Below are 25,130 nucleotides of genomic sequence, written 5' to 3' on the forward strand. Positions count from 1 at the left end.
GAGTGAATGACCGTGCCCGGCCTTTTTTTTTTTTTTTGAGACAGGGTCTTGCTCTGCTGCCCAGGCTGGAGTGCAGTGACACAATGAAGGCTTACTGCAGCCTTGTCCTCCTACACTCAAGCGATCCTCCCGCTTCAGCCTCATGAATAGCTGGGACCACAGGCATGCACTACCACGCCCGGCTAATGTTTCTGTTTTTTGTAGAGACAGCGTATCACCATGTTGCCCAGGCTGGTCTTGAAGTCTCAGACTCAAGTGATCTGCTCGCCTCAGCCTCACAAAGTGCTGGGATTACAGGTGTGAGCCACCACACCTGGCCTGAAAATATATTTTCAGTGCAAGTAAATAAATAGTGCATAAAACGTCAGTTTGGGTAGGGCATGGGGGCTCACGCCTGTAATCTTAGCACTTTGAGAGGCAGAGACGGGCAGATCACTTGAGGTCAGGAGTTCGAGACCAGCCTGACCAACATGGTGAAACCCTGTCTCTACTAAAAACACAAAAATTAGCCAGGCGTGCTTGGTGGGTGCCTGTAATCCCAGCTACTCAGGAGGCTGAGGCAGAAGAATCGCTTGAATCCAGGAGGCTGGGGTTGCAGTGAGCCAAGATGGTGCCATTGCACTCCAGGCTGGGCAACAGAGTGACACTCCATCTCAAAAAAAAAAAAAAAAAAAAAGTCTGCCGGGCGCGGTGGCTCAAGCCTGTAATCCCAACACTTTGGGAGGCCGAGATGGGCGGATCACGAGGTCAGGAGATCGAGACCATCCTGGTGAACACAGTGAAACCCCGTCTCTACTAAGAAATACAAAAAATAGCCGGGCGAGATGGCGGGCGCCTGTAGTCCCAGCTACTCGGGAGGCTGAGGCCGGAGAATGGCATGAACCCGGGAGGCGGAGCTTGCAGTGAGCTGAGATCCGGCCACTGCACTCCAGCCTGGGCTACAGAGCGAGACTCCGTCTCAAAAACAAAACAAAACAAAAAAAAAAAAAAAAGTCTGTTTTTACTTCACTGAATATCTATAATTGCAAAATGGACATAATCTTAAAAAATTTTACTTAGGCCTTGAAAAAAGTGATTTTTGTCTATTATTTCCTCCTATAAAAAGGTACATTTGGCTGCGCAGTGGCTCACACCTGTAATCGCAGGACTCCGAGAGGCCAAGGTGGGTGGATCGCTTGAGGCCAGGTGTGTCAGACCAGCCTGGCCAACATGGCCAAACCACATGCAACTAAAAATACAAAAATGAGCCGGAAATGGTGGCGCATGCCTGTAATTTCGGCTACTCAGGAGCCTTAGGCAGGAGAATCACTTAAACCCAGGAGGCAGAGGTTGCAGTGAGCACTGAGGTGGCTCCCCTGTACTCTAGCCTGGGTGACAGAGTGAGACTCTGTTACAAAACAAACAAGCAAACGCACTCGGGAGGCTGAGGCAGTAGAACTGCTTGAACCTGGGAGATGGAGGTTGCAGTGAGCCAAGATTGCACTACTACACTCTAGCCTACTCGATGGAGCGAGATTCCATCTCAATAAAAAAAAAAAAAGGGTGTGTTGTTGTTCAGGTCTATACCATTTGGAGTTTACATATACAAACACAATCTCTTCCTTATAGCTTTATTTCTTACCAGCTTTTGGTTTCACAAGCCCCACAGCAAGAATAGTCTCACTAAGTCCATCAAAATAGGCAAGGTCTCCTCTGTGAACAAATGAAGAAAAACATGTTACACATATAAAGCAAACAGGCCAGATGTGGTGGCTCACGTCTTTAATCCCAGTACTTTGGGAATCTGAGGCAGGAGGATTGCCTGAGCCCAGAAGTTCAAGATCAGCCTTGGCAACACAGTGAGACTCTGTCTCTACAAAAAAGAAACAAAAAATTAGCCAGGCATGGCAGTGTGAGGCCACTGAGGTGGGAGGATCTCATAGGCCTGTGAGGCTGAGGCTGCAGTGAGCAGTGATCATGCCACTGCACTCCAGCCTGGCTGACAAAGTGAGAGCCTGTCTCAAAAAAGAAAAGAAAAGAAAAACAGAAAACAAAGTGTTATCTTACAGTGCTCTTTATTATTATTATTACTATTATTTTTGAGACAAGGTCCAGCTCTGTCACCAAGGCTGAAGTGAAGTGGCACCATCTTGGCTCACTGCAATCTCCACTTCACACCTGGCTAATTTTTGTATTTTCTGTAGACAAGGTTTGGCCATATTGCCCAGGCTGCTGTTGAACTCCTGAATTCTCTTTATTAGTGAAATAAATTTAGACACAGAATATAATGAAAAGACTGGCCAGGCATGATGGCTCACACCTGTAATCCCAGTACTTTGGGAAGCCGGGGTGGGCATATCACAAGGTCAGGAGATTGAGACCATCCTGGTCAACATGGTGAAACCCCATCTCTACTAAAATACAAAAAAAATTAGCCGGCCACGGTGGCGCACGCTTGTATTCCCAGCTACTCAGGAGGCTGAGGCAGGGGAGTCGCTTGAACCAGAGAGGCGGAGGTTGCAGTCAGCTGAGATCTTGCCACTGCACTCCAGCCTGGGCAACAGAGTGAGACTCAGTCTCCAAAAAAAGCCAATGAAGACCAGGAGCGGTGGCTCACGCTTGCAATCCCAGCACTTTGGGAGGCTGAGGTGGGCAGATCACCTGAGGTCAGAAATTCAAGACCAGCCTGGCCAACCCGGTGAAACTCTGTCTCTACTAAAAATACAAAAATTAGCCAGGTGTGGTGGTGCATGCCTATAATCCCAGCTACTCGGGAGGGTGAGGCAGAAGAATCACTTTAACCCAGGAGGTCGAGGCTGCAGTGAGCCGAGATCATGCCACTGCACTCCAGCCTTGGCAACGGAGATCCTGTCTCTAAAGAGGAAAAAAAAAGGGGGTCCAGGCACAGTGGCTCACACCTGTAATCCCAGCACCTTAAGACTCCGTCCACAAAAAAAAAAAAAAAAAGGGAGACAGAGACAGAAAGTGGAAAAACAAAAAACAGAATGGAGCATCCAAAATGAGGTATGTAACAAAAGTACAGCTGAAATCTCAGAAGAGAATGTATCAGAATATTTCAAGATAATGGCTGGGCCAGGTGCAGTGGCTCATTCCTAAAATCCCAGCACTTTGGGAGGCCAAAGAGGGCAAAACACTGGAGGTCAGGAGTTCAAGACCAGCCCTGGTCAATATAGTGAAACACCATTTCTAATAACAATACAAAAATTAGCCAGGTGTGGTGGCCCGCACCTGTAGTCCCAGCTACTCCAGAGGCTGAGGCAAGAAGTATTTGAACTCAGGAGGCGAAGGTTGCAGTGAACCAAGACAGTCCACTGCACTCCAGCCTGGGTGACAGGGCGAGACTCCATCTTGGGGAAAAAAAAAAAAAAAAGACAACGGCTGAACAGAAAGTAAAACAGAAAGAGAGAAAAATAAAGATAATAGCTGAAAAAAATTCTAAAAATAGTAGAAGACATCAAACTAAAGATCTAAGAAGCTCACATGAAGCAGAAAAAATACCACGAAAAAAATATGATCCAGACTTTCAAGAAAGCTTCCAGTCACCCTGAAAAGGCCATCCACACAGGAACAAAATAGCCAAATGGCAACTTATGTGGACTAGGATTCCCCATCCTCCTACATCATGCCATCCCACAGGGCCCTTTGATAATTGGCACAGCCTCTTGAAACTATGATCCAATGCTGAGATAGCCGGGAGTTAGAGAACAATGAAATAACCAAGATTACATTTTTATCATCCAGATGGAATTAGGATTTATAATAGAAAGCCAATTGAATATTTAAGTATAAATTTTACAAAATTGAATTTATGGACCTATTACTTGTGCCTTCATTTTTTAAAATAAGTTCATTCTTCAAATAATTTTTCTTTAAATGAACACACACTGCTATGGATCAAATATCTGTGTCCTCCTAAAATGCAGGTTAAATCCTAACTCTTAATGTGACAGTATTTGTACGTGGGACCTTTGAAAGGTTATTAGGTCATGAGGGTATACCTCATGAATGGGATTAGTGCCCTTATAAAAGAGGCCATGTGAGGACAGAGTGAAAAGATAGCCGTCTATGAACACGGAAGTGGGCTTTCACCAGACCTTGATCTTGGACTTCCAGCTTCCAGAACCATGAGAAATAAATTTCTGCTGATCATAGACTATGGTATTCTGTTTTAGCAGCTCAGACTAAGACACACAGTAAGGTAGGACTGTTTGTTCCATGAGGGCAGAACCACATTCATCTCATTCAGTACTGTTCCTACCACAAGAGTGTCAGATACATAAGATCAATATGTATGTGTTAAATAAACACGTTGGATGTTAATGGAAATGTAAAAAATTTCATTAAAGTGAAAACATGTTTTTTTTTTTGAGATGGAGTTTTTGCTCTTATTGCCCAGGCTGGAGTACAATGGCACAATCTCAGCTCACCATAACCTCTGCCTCCCAGGTTCAAGTGATTCTCCTGCCTCAGCCTCTCGAGTAGCTGTGATTACAGGCATGTGCCACCATGCCCAGCTAATTTTGTGTTTTTAGTAGAGATGGGGTTTCTCCATGTTGGTCGGGCTGGTCTCGAACTCCCGACCACAGGTGATCCGCCCGCCTTGGCCTCCTAAAGTGCTGGGATTACAGGCGTGAGCCACCACACACAGCCGAAAACATGTATTAAAGAAAATAATTATTCTCACATGTATCTGTTCTGTAATATTTTTGCATTGACTTCTCTTGAAAAGATACATACCTAAACAAAAAGGTTTTATTATTTAGCATAAAAATGAGTATGTTGGCTGGGTGCGGTGGCTCACATCTGTAATCCCAGCATTTTGGGAAGCTGAGGCAGGCGGATCATGAGGTCAGGAGATCGAGACCATCCTTGCTAACACGGTGAAACACCATCTCTACTAAAAATACAAAAAATTAGCCGGGTGTGGTGGTGGGCGCCTGTAGTCCCAGCTACTCGGGAGGCTGAGGCAGGAGAATGGCGTGAACCCGGGAGGTGAAGCTTGCAGTGAGTGGAGATCACGCCACTGCAGTCCAGCCTGGCTGGGCGACAGAGCAAGACTCCGTCTCAAAAAAAAAAAATGTTATGGTAACATAACAAAGTGGGGAACATTCAGGGTACATGAAAAATAATCACAACCACACATCACTGCTATTACAACTATTACATTTCAACAAGAAAAATTGCTATCAAACTTCTAATAGAAAAAAAATTGTTTCATTTAAGCTATAGGTATTAAGCTGTCATTTAGCTTCAATTTTGTTTCAATAATACAGTGTTTTGTTGCTGTTTTTGAGATGGAGTCTCGCTCTGTCGCCCAGGCTGGAGTGCAGTGGCACTATCTCAGCTCACTGCAACCTCCGAGGTCTCCCCGGTTCAAGCAATTCTCCTGCTTCAGCCTCCCTAGTGGCTGGGACTACAGGCATGTGCCACCACACTCAGCTAACTTTTGTATTTTTAGTAGAGACAGGGTTTCTCCATGTTGGCCAGGCTGGTCTCAGACCCCTGACCTCAGGTGATCCACCCGCCTCGGCCTCCCAAAGTGCTGGGATTATAGGCATGAGTTACCATGCCTGGTCGATACAGTGTTTTTTTTAATGCACATGTGTTCCTAGAAAGATCATTAATTACTTAAGAGCAAAAGTAACACCTTAATTATATGGGCTTTCCTATGTTTATCCCACACCTCATCTAAGGATAATATAATGGACAACTGGAAGTAAAACAAAATCTATCTCTAAAAAGTCAACAGGGAGATCACCAGACCAATATGCTATATTTAAGCAAAAGTACCTCAGGCTTTCACTCAGAATCATTTCTATACATGTAATTTACACACAGGTCAAATTCACAAAATGACAACAAAATAAATAAATATCAGATGCCTACTCCATAGAAATGTAAGGAAAACAGAAGTCTTTAAAAATGTCCAATCATCTCTCAACGAATTGCCAACATCTATTTTTACTACAGGCTAAAAGCTTGGGACCTGGGCTCCTGCTACGCAAGAATGCCACCTACACCAGCAGCAGCAGCTGGCAGTTTGTTACAAATGCAGACTCTGGAGCCTCACTCAGGACTACTAAAACAGAATGCACATTTGAACATCCCCAGATGATGGATACTGAGAAGCATACTGAGAAGCACTGACCCAAAGGCTAGATGAATGAAAGATAAACCAAGCAGCTTCTAATGAGAACACTAGCTACAGTAAAGTTTATATAAATTCCAATCACCCTTAAAGCAAACCAGCCTTAAATACATACCCATCCTCATAGTTCCACATGAATATATCACTGTCAATTGTGAGCCAAGCTCTGCTGATAGGAGGGAACACACCCATCATGCAATTACACTGCATATCTGAGGCAGTGTGGATGTAAGGCAGACAGAGTTGAATCTTATTTTTCTTTAACTTGTTTCAATAGCTTTTGACTTAATATTTATGTAAAAAATCACTATGTGTGCACTCTTTAATACAACAAAGAACCCATATACTTAAACATATTTTAAATAAAACCCTTAAATGAATTGATATACAACACATTAATTAAACATAGAACAAGAATTATAGCAATGAAAAATACCAATTTTAACATTTTTAAAATAAATACAAAGTAATAGGATACGTCCAAACTGCTCAACAAGTTCAGGTGGGAGAGGAACTCTTCGGATGGAACTGATCTCTGGAAGGTTGGGTACGGACAGCAAACCAGGTCCTTGTAAAGGATAATCCATATCTGACATGCCAGAAACAGTGGGATTATCTACAAGAAGAAAATGAAGCATTTATAATAAAATACTGTTTATCAACTGGGCATACGAAAGGACTGAGTGCCACAAAAAAATTTCGTGTGCTGGTTTCAAAGGTACAGAGAGAATATACTAGTTTTGACCCGACACAAAGTAGGCCTGAAATATTCCATTGTTAAGGTAGGAACAGTTACTGGTTTCAGGCCTGAAGGGAAAGTTGTATCTCACAAAAACTTGCTCTATAACAAAGGAATGTTTAAATTTGATAATTTAGTGTTATTTTAAAATAAAAGTGGCTGGGCGCAGTGGCTCAAGCCTGTAATCCTGGCACTTTGGGAGGCTGAGGCAGGAGGATCACGAGGTCAGGAGTTCAAGACTACCCTGGCCAACATGGTGAAACCCCGTCTCTACTAAAGACACAAAAAATTAGCCAGTGTGGTGGTGTGCGCCTGTAATTCCAGCTACTTGGGAGGCTGAGGCAGGAGAATTGCTTGAACCTGGGAGGCGGAAGTTGCAGTGAACCGAGATTGGGCCATTGCATTCCAGCCTGACTGACAGGGCAAGACTATCTCAAAAATCATAATAAATAAATAAATAAATGAATAAAATGAAAGCATGTAATTGTATTGTTTGTAACACAAAAGATACATGCTTGAGAGGATGGATACCCCATTTTCCATTACGTGATTATTTCACATTGCATGCCCGTATCAAAACATCTCATGCACCACATAAATATATACACCGCCGGGCGCGGTGGTTCACGCCTGTAATTTCAGCATTTTGGGAGGCAGAAGCAGGCCGATCACGAGGTCAGGAGTTCAAGACCAGCCTGTCCAACATGGTGAAACCCCATCTCCACTAAAAATACAAAAATATTATCCAGGCACAGTAGCAGGCGCCTGTAATCCCAGCTACTCGGGAGGCTAAGGCAGGAGAACTGCTTAAACCTGGGGGGCAGAGGCTGCAGTGAGCCAAGATCATGCCATTGCACTCCAGCCTGGGTGACAGAGCAAGACTCCGTCTTGGGAAAAAAAATACATATATATGTATACACACACACGCCTACCATGTACCCACGAAAATTAAAAATAAAAAAATTTAAAAATAATAATTTAGTGTTTTTCTCTCATTTTGCTAATCTGAAATGGGAAAATATAAAACTGCTTTGGGGCTCAAAGGTAAAATGACTGTGAGCAAACAAAATAATGACTGGGGGAAAATACTGCCTTTACCAGCTAAACATTTACAGATTAAAATAACCCATGACTTTTCCCTTTAGATTTCTCCCCCAGACCACTAAGACAAATACAAATAACACCCCACAAGCAATATCTTATTGGGGGGAAAAAAAGAAAGACTGCTCTATAAAGTGTTCTCATCAGGCAACCTTTCTCTTGCTCTAAGACTCAATCACTAAGGACAGGAGTGGGCTGGTCTACTCAGCCTATTCCTGCTCCCAGACAAGGTGTTATTTAGACTTGACTGATGACCTAATTATCTCAGGCACTTTTTCAGGTTCTATAGAGTAGAAAGATGTTAAGGAAAACTGACATATAAAATAATCTTCAAGTGTATTATGGAAATTTTAAAAATATATACAAGAAAAATACAATCAATACCTATGTACGGATTATCCAACTTAATAACCAGTAATACCCCCAATCATGTTTCATTTTTATCATTGTTCACTCCTTCCCCAATGCATTCTTTTTTTATTTTTATTTTTTGAGACGGAGTCTCGCTCTGACGCCACGCTAGAGTGCAGCGTTGCGATCTCGGCTCACTGCAACCTCCGACTGCCTGGTTCAAGGGATTCTCCTGCCTCAGCCTCCCGAGTAGCTGAGATTACAGGCATGCACCACCACACCCAGCTAATTTTTGTAGTTTTAGTAGAGACAAGGTTTCACCACGTTGGCCAGGATGGTCTTAATCTCTTGACCTCGTGATCCGCCCGCCTCAGCCTCCCAAAGGGCTGGGATTACAGACATGAGGACCGCACCCGGCTGAATTCTTTCTCTCTTTTTTTTTTGAGACGGAGTTTCACTCTGTTGCCTAGGCTGGAATGCAGTGGTGCAATCACAGCTCAAGGCAACCTCAGCCTCTTGGGCTCAAGCAATCCTCCACCACAGCCTCGTGAGTAGCTGGGACTAGCGTGTCATGACACCATGCTTAGCTTTTTTGTTGTTGTTTTTTGGGTTTTTTGTTGAGATGGACTCTCGCTCTGTTGCCCAGGCTCCAGCGCAATGGCGGCTCACTGAAACCTCTGCCTCCCAGGTTCAAGAGATTCTCCTGCTTCAGCCTCCCAAGAAGCTGGGACTACATGAGCATGCCACCACACTCGGCTAATTTTTGTATTTTTAGTAGAGGCAGGATTTTGCCATGATGGCCAGGCTAGTCTCGAACTCCTGACCTCAAGTGATCCACCCACCTCCGCGTCCCAAATTGCTGGGATTATGGGCATAAACCACTGCACCCAACCAAACAGCATTTTTCTTTTTTCCTTTTTTTTTTTGAGAAGTCTTGCTCTGTCACCCAGGCTGGAATGCAGTGGCGCGATATCAGCTCACTGCAAGCTCTGCCTCCCGGGTTCATGCCATTCTCCTGCCTCAGTCTCCCGAGTAGCTGAGACTACTGGCACCCGTCACCATGCCCGGCTAATTTTTTTGTATTTTTAGTAGAGACGGAGGTTTCACCATGTTAGCCAGGATGGTCTCATCTCCTGACCTCGTGATCCGCCCGCCTTGGCCTCCCATTTCTTTTGAGAAGGGGTCTCCCTCTATCGCCCTGGTTGGAATACAGTGGCGTGATCTTGGCTCACTGCAACTTCCGCCTCTCGGGTTCAAGCGATTCTCCTTTCTCAGCCTCCTGAATAACTGGGATTACAAGCGCGCGCCACCACAGCCAGCGAATTTTTGTATTTTTAGTAGAGACGGGGTTTTACCACGTTGGTCAGGCTGGTCTTGAACTCCTGACCTCGTGATCTGCCGCCTCAGCCTCCCAAAGTGCTGGGATTACAGGTGTGAGCCACCGTGCCTAGCCATTTTTTGTAGAGACAAGGTTTTGCCATGTTGCTCAGGCTGGTCTCAAGCTCAAGTGATCCTCCCTGCTTCTGGGTCCCAAATTGCTAGGATTACAGGCATGAGGCAGGCACAGCGTCAGGCTTTTTTTTTTTTTTTTGAGACAGGGTCTCAATCTGTTGCCCAGGCTGGAGTGCAGTGGTGCAATCACAGCTCACTGCAGTCTTAACCTCCCCATCTCAGGTTATCCTCCCATCTCAGCTCCCCAAGTAGTTGGAGGTCCAAATGTGTGCCACCATGCCAAGCTAATTTTTGTATTATTGTATTTTTTTTTTAAGTGGCTGGGTTTCGCCATATTGCCAAGACTGCTCTCAAACTCCTGGGCTCAAGTGATCTGCCCACTTTGGCCTCCCAAAGTGCTGGGATTACTGGGCTGAATTCATATTAAAGCAAATCCAGGCTGGGTGCAGCGGGTCACGCCTGTAATCCCAATGTTTTGGGAGGCCGAGGTGGGCGGATCACATGAGGTCAGAAGTTCAAGACCAGCCTGGCTAACACGGTGAAACCCTGTCTCTGCTAAAAATAGAAAAATGAGCTGGGCCTGGTGGCACACACCTGTGATCCCAGCTACTCAGGAGGCTGAGGCAGGAGCATTGCTTGAACCTGGGAGGCAGAGGCTGTAGTGAGCCAAGATCATGCCACTGCACTCCAGGCTGGGTGACAGTAAGACTCTGTCTCAAAAAATAAATAAATGAATAAATAAATAAAGCAAATCCAGACATCCCATTTAATCCTAAAACATTTAACTTTAATAGGCCAAAGGTGGCAGATCACTATGTTAAATGGCAGTGGGAACACAGAGGGAGGAATTGATAATTTTAGTGAGGATGGGAATGGTAAGAAAGACTTCAGCCCAGGAGTGTGACTCACATCTGTCATCTCAGCACTTTGGAAGGCTGAAGTAGGAGGACTGCTTGATGCCAGGAATTTGAGAACAGCCTTGTCAACAAGAGTGAGACTATGTCTCTACATAAAAATTTAAAATTAGCTGGGTGTGGTGGCAGGCGCCTGTAGTCCCAGCTACTGGGGAGGGCAAGACGAGAGGATCACTTGAGCTCATGAGTTAGAGGCTGCAGTGGGCTGTGATCATGCCACTGCACTCCGGCCTGGCAACAGAATTAAAACCAGACTCAAAAAAAAACAAAAACAAAAAACAAAAAGAAAGACAACAAAGAGAAACTAAGGACTTTCACAGGGAGTCTGGAAGAAGTTTGTTAGGCAAAGAAAGAACATTGCAGAATCAATAAAAGTAAAATAAAATCCTGAGGAAATCCTGAAGATGGGCTTCTTATGGAAAATATGAAAAATTCTCTGTAATCAGAGCAAGGGGTGAAGAATCGGAAGAAAAAGAGGGGAAAGACATTGGGTGAAAGAGGAAGGTGAGTGTAAAGACATGAGATATGTAAGAGGAGGACCAGAAAGTATGCACTGTTTTTATATATTTTTACACCTAAGGAGGCCAAAGTGAGTAACGCTGTTCAAGATGATAGTTGCTAACAGGCCAATGAGGTATTATAAGACACGCTCATTGGTAAGTAGCTGTAGGGAGAAAATACTATCTTTGTTTCTATCATTTCTTTGATTACAAAGCTATAAATGATGTTTATAAATAATCAGAAGTAGACCAGGCGTGGTGGCTCACGCCTGTAATCCCAGCACTTTGGGAGGCCGAGGTGGGCGGATCACGAGGTCAGGAGATGGAGACCATCCTGGCTAACAGGATGAAACCCCGTCTCTACTAAAAAATGCAACAATTTAGTCGGGCGTGGTGGCTGACGCCTGTAGTCCCAGATACTCAGGAGGCTGAGGCAGGAGAACGGGGTGAACCCAGGAGGCAGAGCTTGCAGTGAGCAGAGATCGCGCCACTGCACTCCAGCCTGGGCAAAAGAGCCAGACTCCGTCTCAAAAAAAAAAAAAATAATAATCAGAAGTGTTCTCGGTTTACACTGCACAAATTATCCTATTCAGATTATTTCGGTTCTTGCTCACCAACAATCTCTTTTCTTTCTCACACTTCTCTGGTTTTCTCCAAATTCCATCTCACAAAGGGGTAACTTTTTCTGGCAACTGATGTAATTCCATAAGCTGTGGGAGCTAGTCATAATTTAAAACTGTTAAACACTTTCCAGTCACCTCTATTGTCAACACATATTCTGCCTTACCCTCCCTGTACATGAGCACTGCTGATTTTCCTGTTCTCTTCCTTTATTCCACTGGTAGGTCTTTTAAGATCCTCCAGCAATTCATAATACACATCTCTACACACAATAAAGCGTTTCTTGGCCGGGGGCAGTGGCTCACGCCTGTAATCCCAGCACTTTGGGAGGCCGAGGCAGGCGGATCACTTGAGGTCAGAAGTTCGTGACCAGCCTGGCCAACATGGTGAAACCTCGTCTCTACTAAAAAAAACACAAAAATTAGCCGGGCGTGGTGGCGGGCGCCTGTAATCCCAGCTACTCGCGAGGCTGAGGTAGGAGAATTGCTTGAACACGGGAGGCGGAGGTTGCAATGAGCCGAGATCGGGCCATAGCACTCCAGCCCGGGGAGAAGAGGGAAGCTCCGTCTCAATAAATAAATAATAAATAAATAATAAATAAATAAATAAAAATAAAGCAAAGCGTATCTTTAAGATAACATGCTACATTTCCAAATTAATGTCGTTTGCTCTTACGCTCTACTCAAATACTAATAGGAGAAATGAACAAATTTAGAACTTGGATCTGAAGATGCTTCTCATATGGCCTTAGCCATAAACACTTGAGTGCGGCGAGAAGCTCATTAAGGTTGGGGTCTTTGCCTCTTTCTGCTTCAACTGGGAGCTTGCTCTTCGCTCTTGCCCTCTCAAGTATCTACAATGAAGAAAGTGAGGAAAGGAAAAAACCTGAAAATAAGCTGCTTGCTGTTCTCCAAAAATGCAGCCAACAGTGCCATAAATCTCAGGATATCCTCGCCGGGACTAACGCTGGGGATAAGTAGCAAATTAGGAAGTCAGGCGCGAGTCCTTTAGGCTGAGAAAGCAGGGTCACTATCACTCACTTGGGGCAGACACCATAAGCAACTCGGAAAGGTCCGGGTACATGCGGTCCTCTTGCAACTGACGGTCGATGACCCGTCCAGCATTTTCCAGAGCTTCCTGCAGGGCTGCGGCCGATGTAGAGGCCGGCATCACTGCGCCCAACAAAGAAGACGGCATCTCGGAAATCGTAGACACCAGGGTCCAGAAAAAGTCAAACGCCAGGGAGAAACAAGAAAAGATCCAAGAACTCAGCTTAGATCCGCCGCCTAGGGCGCGCGCGCCAAACGAGCGCCTTGGCGCCTCGACATGACGCACTTCCGGCTCATATGGTGGGGGACTGGAAGACGTCATTCTGGCCTGGGAAGAGGAAGCTGTTGGGAGAGGGCTAGAGGTTGGGGGTGGAGCGAAGAGTCTGCCGATGCTTTGCAGGGGGTTGAGGGTTTCGAGGTGTGGAAGGGTAAAAGTAGAGTAGGTTATTTAGGGAAGGGACGGAGGGAAGGAAGGGAAGGGAAGGGTAAAGGGGAGGGAACTGGGAAGGAGAGGGGCGGGATGGGGTTTGGGTGGGGTGGGGAGGAAGGAGGGAGGAGGGATACGATAGGTGGGAGCTAGGTCCTGTGTCTGGCCTAGGAGACTGGTCTGGTTCCGTTGGTTTAAGCGCGTGCTCTACCTGAGTCTTGGAACTTCCCGCGTCGGAATGGCCTAACTGCAGCTATATGAGTGCGCGACTTCAAGTAACTGCTGTTATGAGAGTAAAGAATTGGTAGCTCCCTGTCACAGAGAGGGATATGGACCAATATCTCACTATTTTCTTCAAGGGCTTCAGTGTAAATTAGAATTCATCAGGCTTTTTCATTTGCATGTCGCTGTCTTTTGACTTTGTGGCCCCTTAGTATAAAATACGTGTTTCAGGAGGAGCTGAGTGCCGGTGGACCGCTGCCGGGCTTTTTATCGTGGCAGAGAGACCCACTTCATCTTTTCATTCCCAGCACTAGTACAGGAACTTGTATGAGATAGGAACCCAAGAGATCATACAGTCCTAAGAAACTGAATACTTGCCTTGTGCCTCGTGCTGGGACTATCAAACTAACAAAATGTTTCCTGTCCTTAAGGTGCTTCAAGCAGAGACAAAGGACTTCACTATAATTTTTCTATTTGGGTAGGTATGAACTGTAGCAGAAGGATAGGAGAAAGCAGTGGGGTAAAAGAGGCTCCATTTACTACAGAAGGCAACCTGAGTGGATAAATCAAAGCACTTTTTAGAAAGCTGTCCTTATTTAGAATCTCACCTAAGAAAGCTTCCAGTTACGTTCTTTAGAATTTAACAAATCAATAACTGAATTACTCTAAATTGGTCTTTTGCCATTTGAATTACATTTTTACTCCCTCAAAGACTTGACTATATTTCTGAAAATTGTAAGTTCTATGATGTTACCAAGCTACACTTAAATTTGACATAGACAATATACCAAGAAAAACTAGATTTTTACATTATTGTTATATAAATAGGCAGTTGGGTCTCTAGCTATCAGTTTATTTGGTATACCATAGATTGAAAAGTGGTGGCCTGGCACCGAGTTTGTTTTTAATTTGAGACAAAATACACAATTGAAAGTTTTCAACTCCACAAATTGGAAGATTGAACAATGTTGGTGTGATATTCCCGCATAGCAACAAAGCTCCCCAAAGTGTAATCTCACTAACTTAATTCATTGGCATATTGCCTGTGGCTGCTTTCCCACTACAACTGCTAAACCAAGTAGTTTACACAAGACTGCAAAGCCTAAAATACGGACTCTGGCACTTTACAGGAAAAGTTTGCTGACCTCTTCCCTAGAACATGTAATTATGAATTTTTTTGGTCTTAGGACCCCCTTGATACCCTTAAAAATAATTCAGGATTCCAGAGAGTTTTCGTTACATATTGGTTGCATGTATTAGTATTTGTGAATAACTCGGCCGGGTGCGGTGGCTCACGCCTGTAATCCCAGCACTTTGGGAGGCCGAGGCGGGTGGATCACGAGGTCAGGAGATCGAGACCATCCTGGCTAACACGGTGAAACCCCATCTCTACTAAAAATGCCAAAAAAAAAAAAAAAAAAAAAAAAGCCGGGCGTTTTGGCGGGCGCCTGTAGTCCCAGGTACTGGGGAGGCTGAGGTGGGAGAACGGCGTAAACCCCGGAGGCGGAGCTTGCAGTGAGCCGAGATGGCGCCGCTGCACTCCAGCCTGGGCGACTGAGCGAGACTCTGTCTCAAAAAAGAAAAAAAAAAATTTGTGAATAACTCATTAACTGAAAATTAAAATGTTTACCAATGTATTTAAAAGCATAACAAGGCCAGGCGCAGTGGCTCACGCCTGTAATCCCAGCACCCAGTGGTTTGGGAGGCCAAGGCACGTGAATCACGAGTTCAGCCTGGCCAATATGGTGAAACCCCGTCTGTACTAAAATACAAAGATTACCTGGGCATGGTGGCATGCGCCTGTAGTCTCAGCTGTTCAGGAGGCTGAGGCAGGAGAATCGCTTGAACCTGGGAAGCAGAGGTTGCAGTGACCCAAGATCGTGCCACTACACTCCAGCTTGGGCAACAGAGTAAGACTCCATCACAAAAAGAGGAAAAAAAAAAAAAAAGCATAACAAGCTTAATACATGTTAATATAACACTTTTTTAAAATGAGAAATCACTATAGTTTCTAAAACTAAAACAGGGAGAAGAATGCGATTATTTCATATTTTTGCAAATGTCTTTAGTGTCTTGATGAGTAATGTATAGCTGAATTCTGGTATCTCTATCTGCTGTCAACTAAAGAAAAATAACCCACTTTTAAAGAATTAAAGTCAGTTTAATTCAGAGTCAGGATTGCAACCTTTCAGAGAGTTTCTGTTAGACTGTTCCAAAGTAGTGTTTTAGCCCACAGCTTACATATCAGGGGTTGGAAGTTCTGCATGTGCTCAGAAATTACATTAAACATGCTCATAAACTGGGTATAGTGACTCACACCTGTAATTCTAGCACTTTGGGAGGCCTATGCATGAGGATCTCTTGAGGCCAGGCATTCAAAACCAACCTGGGCAATGTAATGAGACCCCCATCTCTAAAAGCAAAATCAAAAAAAAAATTTTTTTTTTTTAATTTGCTGGGTGTGGACCTGTAGTCCCAGCTACTTGGTAGGCTGAGGCAGGAGGATCACTTTAGCCCAGGAGTTCCGGGTTGCAGTGAACCATGACTATGCCACTGCATTCTAGTCTGGGTGATAAAAAGTGAGACTCTGTCTCAAAAAAAAAAAGTCATAAATTACATTACAGCAAAATCTCATCCAAGTTTGGGTGTAAGAGTACATCTGGTTATAGATTAGATTACAGAGGCACAACCATGAATCCTGTGGGACACTATCTTATATAGTGGAAGAGGCAAGGGGTGGGAACACTGAACTTACCTTTTTTAAAAAAATGCATTGATTCAAGCAAGAGATGTGGGAACCTGTGCTCTAACCTGCTTATTGTTTCCAGGGCATTCTTCTAGAGGTCTACACTCAGTCATTGAGTTGGGCTTTGTGAAATTCTGCTGGCAAAGGATTTTGTTAAGTTCTGCTGGTAAGCAGAATGAGCAAACCTGGTTTTTTATGTCTATTACTTTGTCTAGCATGTCAACATTTTGTGACTTATTTAATTGAAGTATAATATATTTAAAAAGCTGGCCTTGGCCGGGTGCAGTGGCTCACGCCTGTAATCCCGGCACTTTGGGAGGCTGAGGCGGGCAGATCACGAGGGCAGGAGATCAAGACCATCCTGGCTAACACGGTGAAACCCTGTCTCTACTAAAAAAAAATACAAAAAATTAGCCGGGTGTGGTGGCAGGCGCCTGTAGTCCCAGCTACTCCGGAGGCTGAGGCAGGAGAATGGTGTGAACCTGGGAGGCGGAGCTTGCAGTGAGCCAAGATCTCACCACTGCACTCCAGCCTGGGCGACAGAGCAAGACTCTGTCTCAGACAAAAAAAAAAAAAAGAAAGAAAGAAAAGCTGGCCTCACTGGACACCGTGGCTCATGCCTGTAATCCCAGCACTTTGGGAGGCCGAGGCAGATGGATCACCTGAGGTCAGAAGTTCGAGGGTAGCCTGGCCAACCTAGCCAACATGGTAAAACTCCGTCTGTACTAAAAATACACAAATTAGCTGGGCATGGTGGTGCAAGCCTGTAATCCCAGCTACTCAGGAGGCTAAGCCAGGAGAATCACTTGAACCCGGGAGGCAGAGGTTGCAGTGAGCCGAGATCGTGCCATTGCACTCCAGCCTGGGCTAGAAGAGCGAAACTCCATCTCAAAAAAAAAAAAAAAAAAAAAAGGAAAGAAAAGCTGGCTTCAGTTACATATTTAGGAAAAGTACAAGTATTTTAATAATTGGCAACAAGTATAGTCAGTTTTTTTTTTTTTTCTTTAAATAGAGTTTTGCTCTTGTCACCTAGGCTGGGGTGTAATGGTGCGATTTCAGCTCATTGCAACCTCTGCCTCCCAGGTTCAAGCGATTCTCCTGCTTCAGCTTCCCAAGAAGCTGGAATTACAGGCTAATTTTCTTTCTTTTTTTCTTTTTTTTAAGATGGAGTTTTGCTCTTGTTGCCCAGGCTGGAGTGCAGTGGTATGATCTCTGTTCACTGCAACCTCCGCCTCTCAGGTTCAAGCAATTCTGCCTAAGCCTCCCGAGTAGCTGGGATTACAGGTGCATGTCACCAAGCCCAGCTAATTTTTTTTTTTGTATTTTTAGTAGAGATGGGGGTTTCGCCATGTTGGTCAGGCTGGTCTTGAATGCCTGACCTCAGGTGATTCACCTGCCTCGGCCTCCCAAAGCCCTGGGATTACAGACGTGAGCCACCATGCCCAGCTATGCCTGGCTAATTTTCTGTATTTTTAGTAGAGATGGGGTTTCGCCATGTTGGCCAGGCTGGTCTCGAACTCCTGGCCTCAGGTTATCCTCCCACCCCGGCTTCCAAAGTGATGGGATTACCGGTGTGAGCCACCACGCCTGACTTGTTTTTCTTAAAGTGATAAACTCATTTCATTTATTTTTGAGAAAATGTTTGCCAAATACTTAAATCTGAACAACTGTACTTTGTGAGTCATTCTTTCAAGTAAAAATAATATTTCATGAAAAAAAGCTAACAACTCAATTACAAGTGGTTTTCTTTTAGATGACCATCGTACTTAGATATGCATTAGCTGGGCATGGTGGCATGTGCCTGTGGTCCCATCTATTCAGGAAGCTGAGGCAGGGGAAGATCGCTGAGTCCAGGAGTTTGAGGCTAAAGTGCTTCATGACTGAACTTGTAAATAGCCACTGCACTCCAGTCTGGATAACATAGTGAGACCCTATCTGTAAGAAATTTTTTTAAAACCATACTTTATGATGGCTGGGCGCGGTGGCTCACGCCTGTAATCCCAGCACTTTGGGAGGCCAAGGCGGGCATATCATGAGGTCAGGAGATCAAGACCATGATGAAACCCCATCTCTACTAAAAATACAAAAAATTAGCCGGGCCTGGTGGCGGGTGCCTGTAGTCCCAGCTACTTGGGAGGCTGAGGCAGGAGAATAGCTTGAACGCAGTAGGTGGAGCTTGCAGTGAGCTGAGATCGCACCACTACACTCCAGCCTGGGTGACAGAGCGAGACTCGGTCTCAAAAAACAAACAAATAAACAAACAAAAAAAACATACTTCATGATTACTTCTCCTTTTGTCATACTGAGTGTTAAAAAGACTATTTAAGGGTCAGGTTTTAATGAAATGAATACTGTTTATGGCTTTATTAAGGATATGCTTAAGGGAAACTGATTTTGCTTACAATGCGTATGTAACTGAAAAATAGAGTGACGACTACATTTTGAATCCTACTGCCTTGATTTATGTTAAGGCACTATTTTAATTTAGGCATTTAAAGAGAGAGCATGCTTCTTCAATGATTAGGAGAAACACAGATGTAAGTAAAGATTTTATTACTTACAGGCCCGGAGGGCATCTGGCACACCTGGAGGTCAAGGAATGCAGTCAGGGAAAGAGAAAGAGGGACTCATGAGCCAACGCATTCATTGGTTTCATGGTGTTTTCCAAATAGATTTCCCAAGAGGAATTCCCACACTTTAATTGGTGGATTTAAAGCAATCATGCACAAATTTGAGGACAAGCTCGTCAGCTCAGAATGGCTTTGAATGTAGCCCAACACAAATTTGTTAACTTTCTTAAAACATTGTGAGATTTGTGATTTTTTTTTTAAGCTCTCAGCTATTGTTAGTGTATTTAATGTGTTGCCCAAGACAATTCTTCTTCCACTGTGGCCCAGGGAAGCCAAAAGATTGGACACCCCTGTTGTTGGAAGTCATGCTGTGATCGAGGTAGTCACTGTGGCATATCTGCACAGTCCATGTAGGACGTCAGGGTCAGCAGGGCTGGTGAGGTAGGCTGTATGTAGTTATCCTATGGGGAGGTGGGCACCAGGAGAAAGTTTTATATAATAGATACCTGGATTGATCACATTGAGGAACGGGGAGGAGGTGTAGAACTGCAAACTGTGTCAAAGGTGACTGAACCCTGCTTCTGATATGAGAAAGTCCAACTTATATTCAAAATAAATGCTAAGACAATATAAAATTATAAGAATTTGGCCAGGCGTGGTGGCCCACGCCTGTAATCCCAGCTACTTTGGGAGGCTAAGGCTGGCGGATCGCCTGAGCTCAGGAGTTAGACACCAGCCTGACCAGCATGGGGAAACCCCATCTCTACTAAAAAAAAAAAAATTAGCTGGATCTGGTGGCGCATGCCTGTAATCCCAGCTACTCAGGAGGCTGAGGCAGGAGAATCACTTGAACCTGGGAGGGAGAGGTTGCAGTGAGCTAAGATTGCGCCATTGCAGTCCAGCCTGGGCAACAAGAGCGACACTCTGTCTCAAAAAAAAAAAAAAAAAAAAAAAGAATTCACTACAGGCACCCGCAGATTTACCCATTGTTAACCCACTTCCCATTTTCCCTGAGAATACTCACTGTTGGTGCTTGCTGCTGCAGCCTTTACCCCAATATAACTCACAGATTATGGTCCCAACCTAACACCCAAAGTTTATGTCTATTATTTTATTATTTTTACATCACTCTATTATATTGACTTTGGAAACATACATTATTCTATTTATAGCATTCTGTTTTTAGTAGTGGAATTTCCATTTACAAAATATAGTAATTCTCGATCGCTGAAAATGTCAAATCCTAGAAAACATAGCATTCCTATGTGTGATGTTGTAAGTTCCATGGTGAACTTATGGCACTGAAATGGTGTGACAACAAGGTGGTCACAATGTTGTCAATATTCCACAATGATACGGCGATTGAAGTAGACAACAGATGGAAAGAAAACTAAGAAGCCATGTGTCATTGTGGATTATAGTGACAATATGGAGCAGCGGACTTGGCTGATCAGATGCTCACTTCATATCCAGCTTAGCGCCAAAGGTACAAGGTTTCGTATAAGATACTCTTCCATAGGCTGAGTGCAGTGGCCCACGTCTGTAATCCTAGCACTTTTGGGAGGCTGAGGCGGGTGGATCACTTGAGGTCAGGAGTTTGAGACCAGCCTGGCCAACGTGGTGAAACTCTTTCTCCACTAAAAATGCAAAAATTAGCTGGGAGTGGTGGCAGGGCCTGTAATCCCAGCTGCTCGCGAGGCTGAGGCAGGAGAATTGCTTGAACCCAGGAGGCGGAGGTTGGAGTGAGCTGAGATCGCGCTACTGCACTCCAGTCTGGGCGATGGAGTGAGACTCCGTCTCAAAAAAGAAAAATTAGTCGGGTGTGGTGGCAGGCACCTGTAATCCCAGCTACTCAGGAGGCTGAGGCACAAGAATCGCTTGAACCCAGGAGGTGGAGGTTCATTGAGCCGAGATTGTGCCACTGTATTCCAGCCTGGGTGACAGAGTGAGATTCTGTCTCAAAAAGAGAGAAAGAGATTCTTCTCCACCTTCTGAACATTGAAGTGTTGAACTCCCACATTCTGTTTAAGAAGGACAATCCTGAGCACATGATTAGCCTTGTAAACTTCAGCCTGACAGGCCAGGTGCAGTGGCTCACGCCTTTAATCCCAGAACTTTGGGAGGCCGAGGTGGGCAGATCACAAGGTCAGGAGATTGAGACCATCCTGGCCAACATGGTGAAACGCTGTCTCTACTAAAAATACAAAAAATTAGCTGGGCATGGTGGCAGGTGCCTGTAGTCTCAAATACTCAATAGCCAGGCGTGGTGGCGCACACCTGTAGTCCCAGTTGCTCGGGAGGCTGAGGCAAGAGAATTGGTTGAGCCCAGGAGGTGGAGGAGGTTGCAGTGAGCTGAGATCACGCCACTGAACTCCAGCCAAGGCAACAGAGGGAGACTTGGCCAAAAAAAAAAGTTGGGGCACAGTGGCTCAGGCCTGTAATCTTAGCACTTCAGGAGGAAGAGGTGGGCGGATCACGTGAGGTCAGGAGTTCAAGACCAGCCTGGCCAACATAGCAAAACCTCGCCTCTACTAAATACACAAAAATTAGCCGGGTGTGGTGGCAGGCGCCTGTAATCCTAGCTACTCAGGAGACTGAGGCAGGAGAAGAGCTTGAACCCGGGTGGCAGAGGTTGCAGTGAGCCGAGGTCGGCCATTGCCCTCCAGCCTGGGCAACAGAGTGAGACTCCACCTCAAACAAACAAAACAAAAACAAAAGCAAAGGGTGTCTCCCCCAATCCCAGCACTTTGGGAGGCCAAAGTAGGCGGATCACTTGAGGTCAGGAGTTCGAAACCAGCCTGGCCAAAATGGTGAAACCTCCTCTCTACTAAAGATGCAAAAAATTAGCTGCATGTGGTGGTGGATGCCTGTAATCCCAGCTACTTGGGAGGCAGAGACAGGAGAATCACTTGAACCCAGGAGGCAGAGGTTGCAGTGCGCCGAGATCACGCCATTGTACTCCAGCCTGGGCGACAGAGACTCCGTCTGAAAACAAAAACAAAAAAACAAACCAAAACAAAAAAAACAAAAATTAGCCGGCGGGCATCTGTAATCCCAGCTACTCAGGAGGCTGAGGCAGGAGAATCGCTTGATCCCGGGAGGCAGAGGTTGCAGTGAGCTGAAATCGTGCCACTGCACTCCAGCCTGGGCGACAGAGACTCTGGCTCAAAAAAAAAAGGAAAAAAAAAAAAGGAAAGGATGTTATGTTATGGAAACTCCAGATACCACTTCTCCCCTCCAGTGGTCTGAGTTGCGCGGCGCTTTCCCGCCTGTCCGGTAGGGCGGCGCCGCGCAGAAAGCCGCGGTCCCTTTGCGGAAGGTGCCGCTCTTGGCTTCGGCGGCGCCGCTGTCGCTTGGAGGCGGTACTTCCTCCGGGATTTGCCGGGGGTTAGTGGCAAGTTCCTCTGCAGTTGTTTAGGCTGTGACTGTGGCCCATTTTGCGGTGTGCGGCCAGCGATGGAGCGCTCTGGGCCCAGCGAAGGTGGGTTTCATGAGGCGAGTCCGGGCGTGGTGGGCCGTGTCGGGGGCGCCGGGGCGCCGCACTAACTAGGCCTCCTCTCTTTTCCTCTTGCTCCAGCGACAGGCTCAGACGCGTCGGGACCGGACCCGCAGCTTGCGGTCACCATGGGCTTCACTGGGTTCGGTAAGTGATTGCTCCAGGCAGAGCTCCTTTTCCTTTTGCAGAGGTTTGAAGAACCGCAGAGTGGGAGGGGAGATCGAGCTGTCAACTCGGAATTCCTGTAGCTCGGGTGCATACCTTTCAGTTTGTCAATACTCTTCTCTCATTTGTCTTCTGTTCTGCGTATCCGTTAGAAGCAACTCAGAAGACAGTTATGAGAGTCCTGGAGAGAGAGGAAGAGAAAAGATGTTTCTAATTCTAAGTCACCGATAATGCTAAAATGAACATTTTTTTGTAAATAATAGCATTTGTACGAGGATTTTTAAAAATATGTAATTCTGTAGGGTAGATTTCTAAAAGAGAGCCTAGTTTATACAGAAGTATAAATATTTAAAAAGCTGAAAAATTGGGTATGTGTCTTTTAAAGCTGCTTGCTGCTTATTGCCGTAATACCCATCAAAAAGCTTGTTTTCAGGTTATACCAAAGTTAACAGAATTTAAGAATGCCATTTTTACCATATCCCTACCAACACAGAGTAGGTATTGTTTAAAAAGAAAATTATTTAAAAAATGAAAACAAAACTTTACTAGACTGATACATGAAAAATGTTTTCTCTCTATTTTGCATTTTAAAATTGTAAATGCTGTTCATCCAAGCATTGGGATTCTAACTTCCCTGAACCTTTCCTCAAGGTGGTCTTGTTGTCTTTTGACCAGCCTGTATTAATTCTATGATAATGATTAAATAATAGACTTACACATGTTGACCTTGGGTTGTGTTCACACCTACTAGTTCTGTAGTTTTTCTATTCTTTTTTTTTTTTTTTGGAGACTGAGTCTGGCTCAGTCGCCCAGGCTGGAGTGCAGTGGCGCGATCTCGGCTCACTGCAAGCTCCGCCTCCCGGGTTCATGCCATTCTCCTGCCTCAGCTGGGACTACAGGCGCCCGCCACTAATATTTTTGTATTTTTAGTAGAGACGGGGTTTCACCGTTTTTGCCAGGATGGTCTTGATCTGACCTCGTGATCAGCCCGCCTCGGCCTCCCAAAGTGCTGGGATTACAGGCGTGAGCCACCGTGCCCGGCCTTTTCTATTCTTTTTTTTATTTTTTGAGATGGCGTCTTGCTCTGTCACCCAGGCTGCAGTGTACTAGTGCGATCTTGGCTCACTGCAGCCTCCATCTCCCAGGCTGAAGCCATCCTCCCACCTTGGTCTCCTGAGTAACTGGGATCACAGATGTGTGCCACCACACCTGGCTAATTTTTTATACTTTTGGTAGAGACGAGGTTTCACCATGTTGCCCAGGCTGATCGATCTGCCTAGCTCAAGCGATCCTCCCACTTGAGCCTCTCAAAGTGATTATAGGCATGAGCCACCCTACCCGGTATAAATCCTTCATTTTAGTACCTCATTCCTTTACTCAGAAGTGAGAAAGGTGTCCACATGTTTGTGCCACATAGGGGAAAATTAGTTACTGGGGGAGGAGGAGAATGTTTCCATGCTCATACAGTTCCTTGTTATAGGGCTGAGATTTCTGTTTTCCTCTTAGCTCCTTAAAGTACCTGCATTACTTCTCATGTTGCCCCTTTCATCTTCAAGCCAACTACAATGCCTCAAATCCTTCTCAAACATTGGATCTCTCTGACTTTTTCTGCTGTAGCTGTTCTGCATCTTTGCCTTTAAGGGCCAACTAGGATAGTCTCCCTATTTAAAAGTCCATAACCTTAATTACATCTGCAAAGGGTAACTTTTGGGACATTCTCCATTCTGCCTCCTGTATTAGTGTTGTTGTTTCTTAGGGTAGGGATCTAGGTAAATTAGAGGAGGATGGGAAAGTTGACTGATTAATAGTACTTAGTGAAGGGATTGTCATCAAAAGTTATCTGTGACTCAAACTCCTGTGATATTTTATGGTTATATTGGAGCTATGTTATAAACAGACAAACTGAGTGTTTATTGATCAGTATTGATCACCTGAAGTTTGGCCAACTTATTGCAAGGCAATCGCAGTCTGCCATTTGTTCATGTTTTAGGTAAAAAAGCTCGCACATTTGACTTGGAAGCAATGTTTGAACAAACTCGAAGAACAGCTGTGGAAAGAAGTCGCAAAACACTGGGTAAGAAGTTCAGATATTTATCCTTTTATTGGTTTAAGTACTATGTATACCTCATGCAAGTATATTAAAAAAGAAAAAAGAATGTGATTGGGCGCGGTGACTCACACACGTAATCCCAACACTTAGGGAGGCCGAGGTGGGCGGATCACCTGAGGTCAGAAGTTTGAGAGCAGCCTGGCCAACATGGTGAAACCCCATCTCTACAAAAATACAATAATTAGCTGGGCATGGTGCTGGGGCCTGTAATCTGAGCTACTTATGAGGTTGAAGCAGTCGCTTTGCTTAAAGTCGGGAGGTGGAGGTTGCAGTGAGCTAAGATCCCGCCATTGCACTCCAGCCTGGGGTATAAGAGTGAAATTCCATCTCAGAGAAAAAAAAGTGGTGTTATACTACTTGTCATTGTTGGATTTTTTGTTGTTGTTGAGATGGAGTCTCTCCCTGTTGCCCAGGCTGGAGTACATTGGCGGGATCTCGGCTCACTGCCGCCTCCACCTCCTGGGTTCAAGCGATTCTCCTGCCTCTGCCTCCTGAGTAGCTGGGACTACAGTCACATGC

General features: G+C 45.0%; 2 protein-coding genes across 4 annotated transcripts in view; one reads left to right on the forward strand and one right to left on the reverse strand.

Moving 5' to 3' along the window:
* Positions 1 to 13,500, reverse strand: part of NUP155 (nucleoporin 155) — a 75,517-nt gene extending 62,017 nt beyond the window's left edge. The window contains exons 1-4 of the mRNA XM_025388766.1: positions 12,867 to 13,500; positions 6,627 to 6,764; positions 6,264 to 6,360; positions 1,622 to 1,692 (exon numbers count right to left, since the gene is read on the reverse strand). Of these exons, the coding sequence (XP_025244551.1) occupies positions 1,622 to 1,692; positions 6,264 to 6,360; positions 6,627 to 6,764; positions 12,867 to 13,197 (637 nt within the window). The 5' untranslated portion in view covers positions 13,198 to 13,500. The remainder of the gene's footprint in view (positions 1 to 1,621; positions 1,693 to 6,263; positions 6,361 to 6,626; positions 6,765 to 12,866) is intronic.
* Positions 13,501 to 22,194: 8,694 nt separating this feature from the next.
* WDR70 (WD repeat domain 70) overlaps positions 22,195 to 25,130 on the forward strand; it is a 360,510-nt gene continuing 357,574 nt past the window's right edge. For 2 of the 3 annotated variants that reach the window (XM_025388244.1, XM_025388245.1), the window contains exons 1-3: positions 22,195 to 22,321; positions 22,418 to 22,483; positions 24,492 to 24,575. In XM_025388244.1, the coding sequence (XP_025244029.1) occupies positions 22,297 to 22,321; positions 22,418 to 22,483; positions 24,492 to 24,575 (175 nt within the window). In that variant the 5' untranslated portion in view covers positions 22,195 to 22,296. The remainder of the gene's footprint in view (positions 22,322 to 22,417; positions 22,484 to 24,491; positions 24,576 to 25,130) is intronic. The other variant, XM_025388246.1, reaches the window with a different exon arrangement.

Source organism: Theropithecus gelada, chromosome 6 (genome assembly GCF_003255815.1).
Source record: "Theropithecus gelada isolate Dixy chromosome 6, Tgel_1.0, whole genome shotgun sequence".
Classification (NCBI taxonomy): domain Eukaryota; kingdom Metazoa; phylum Chordata; class Mammalia; order Primates; family Cercopithecidae; genus Theropithecus; species Theropithecus gelada.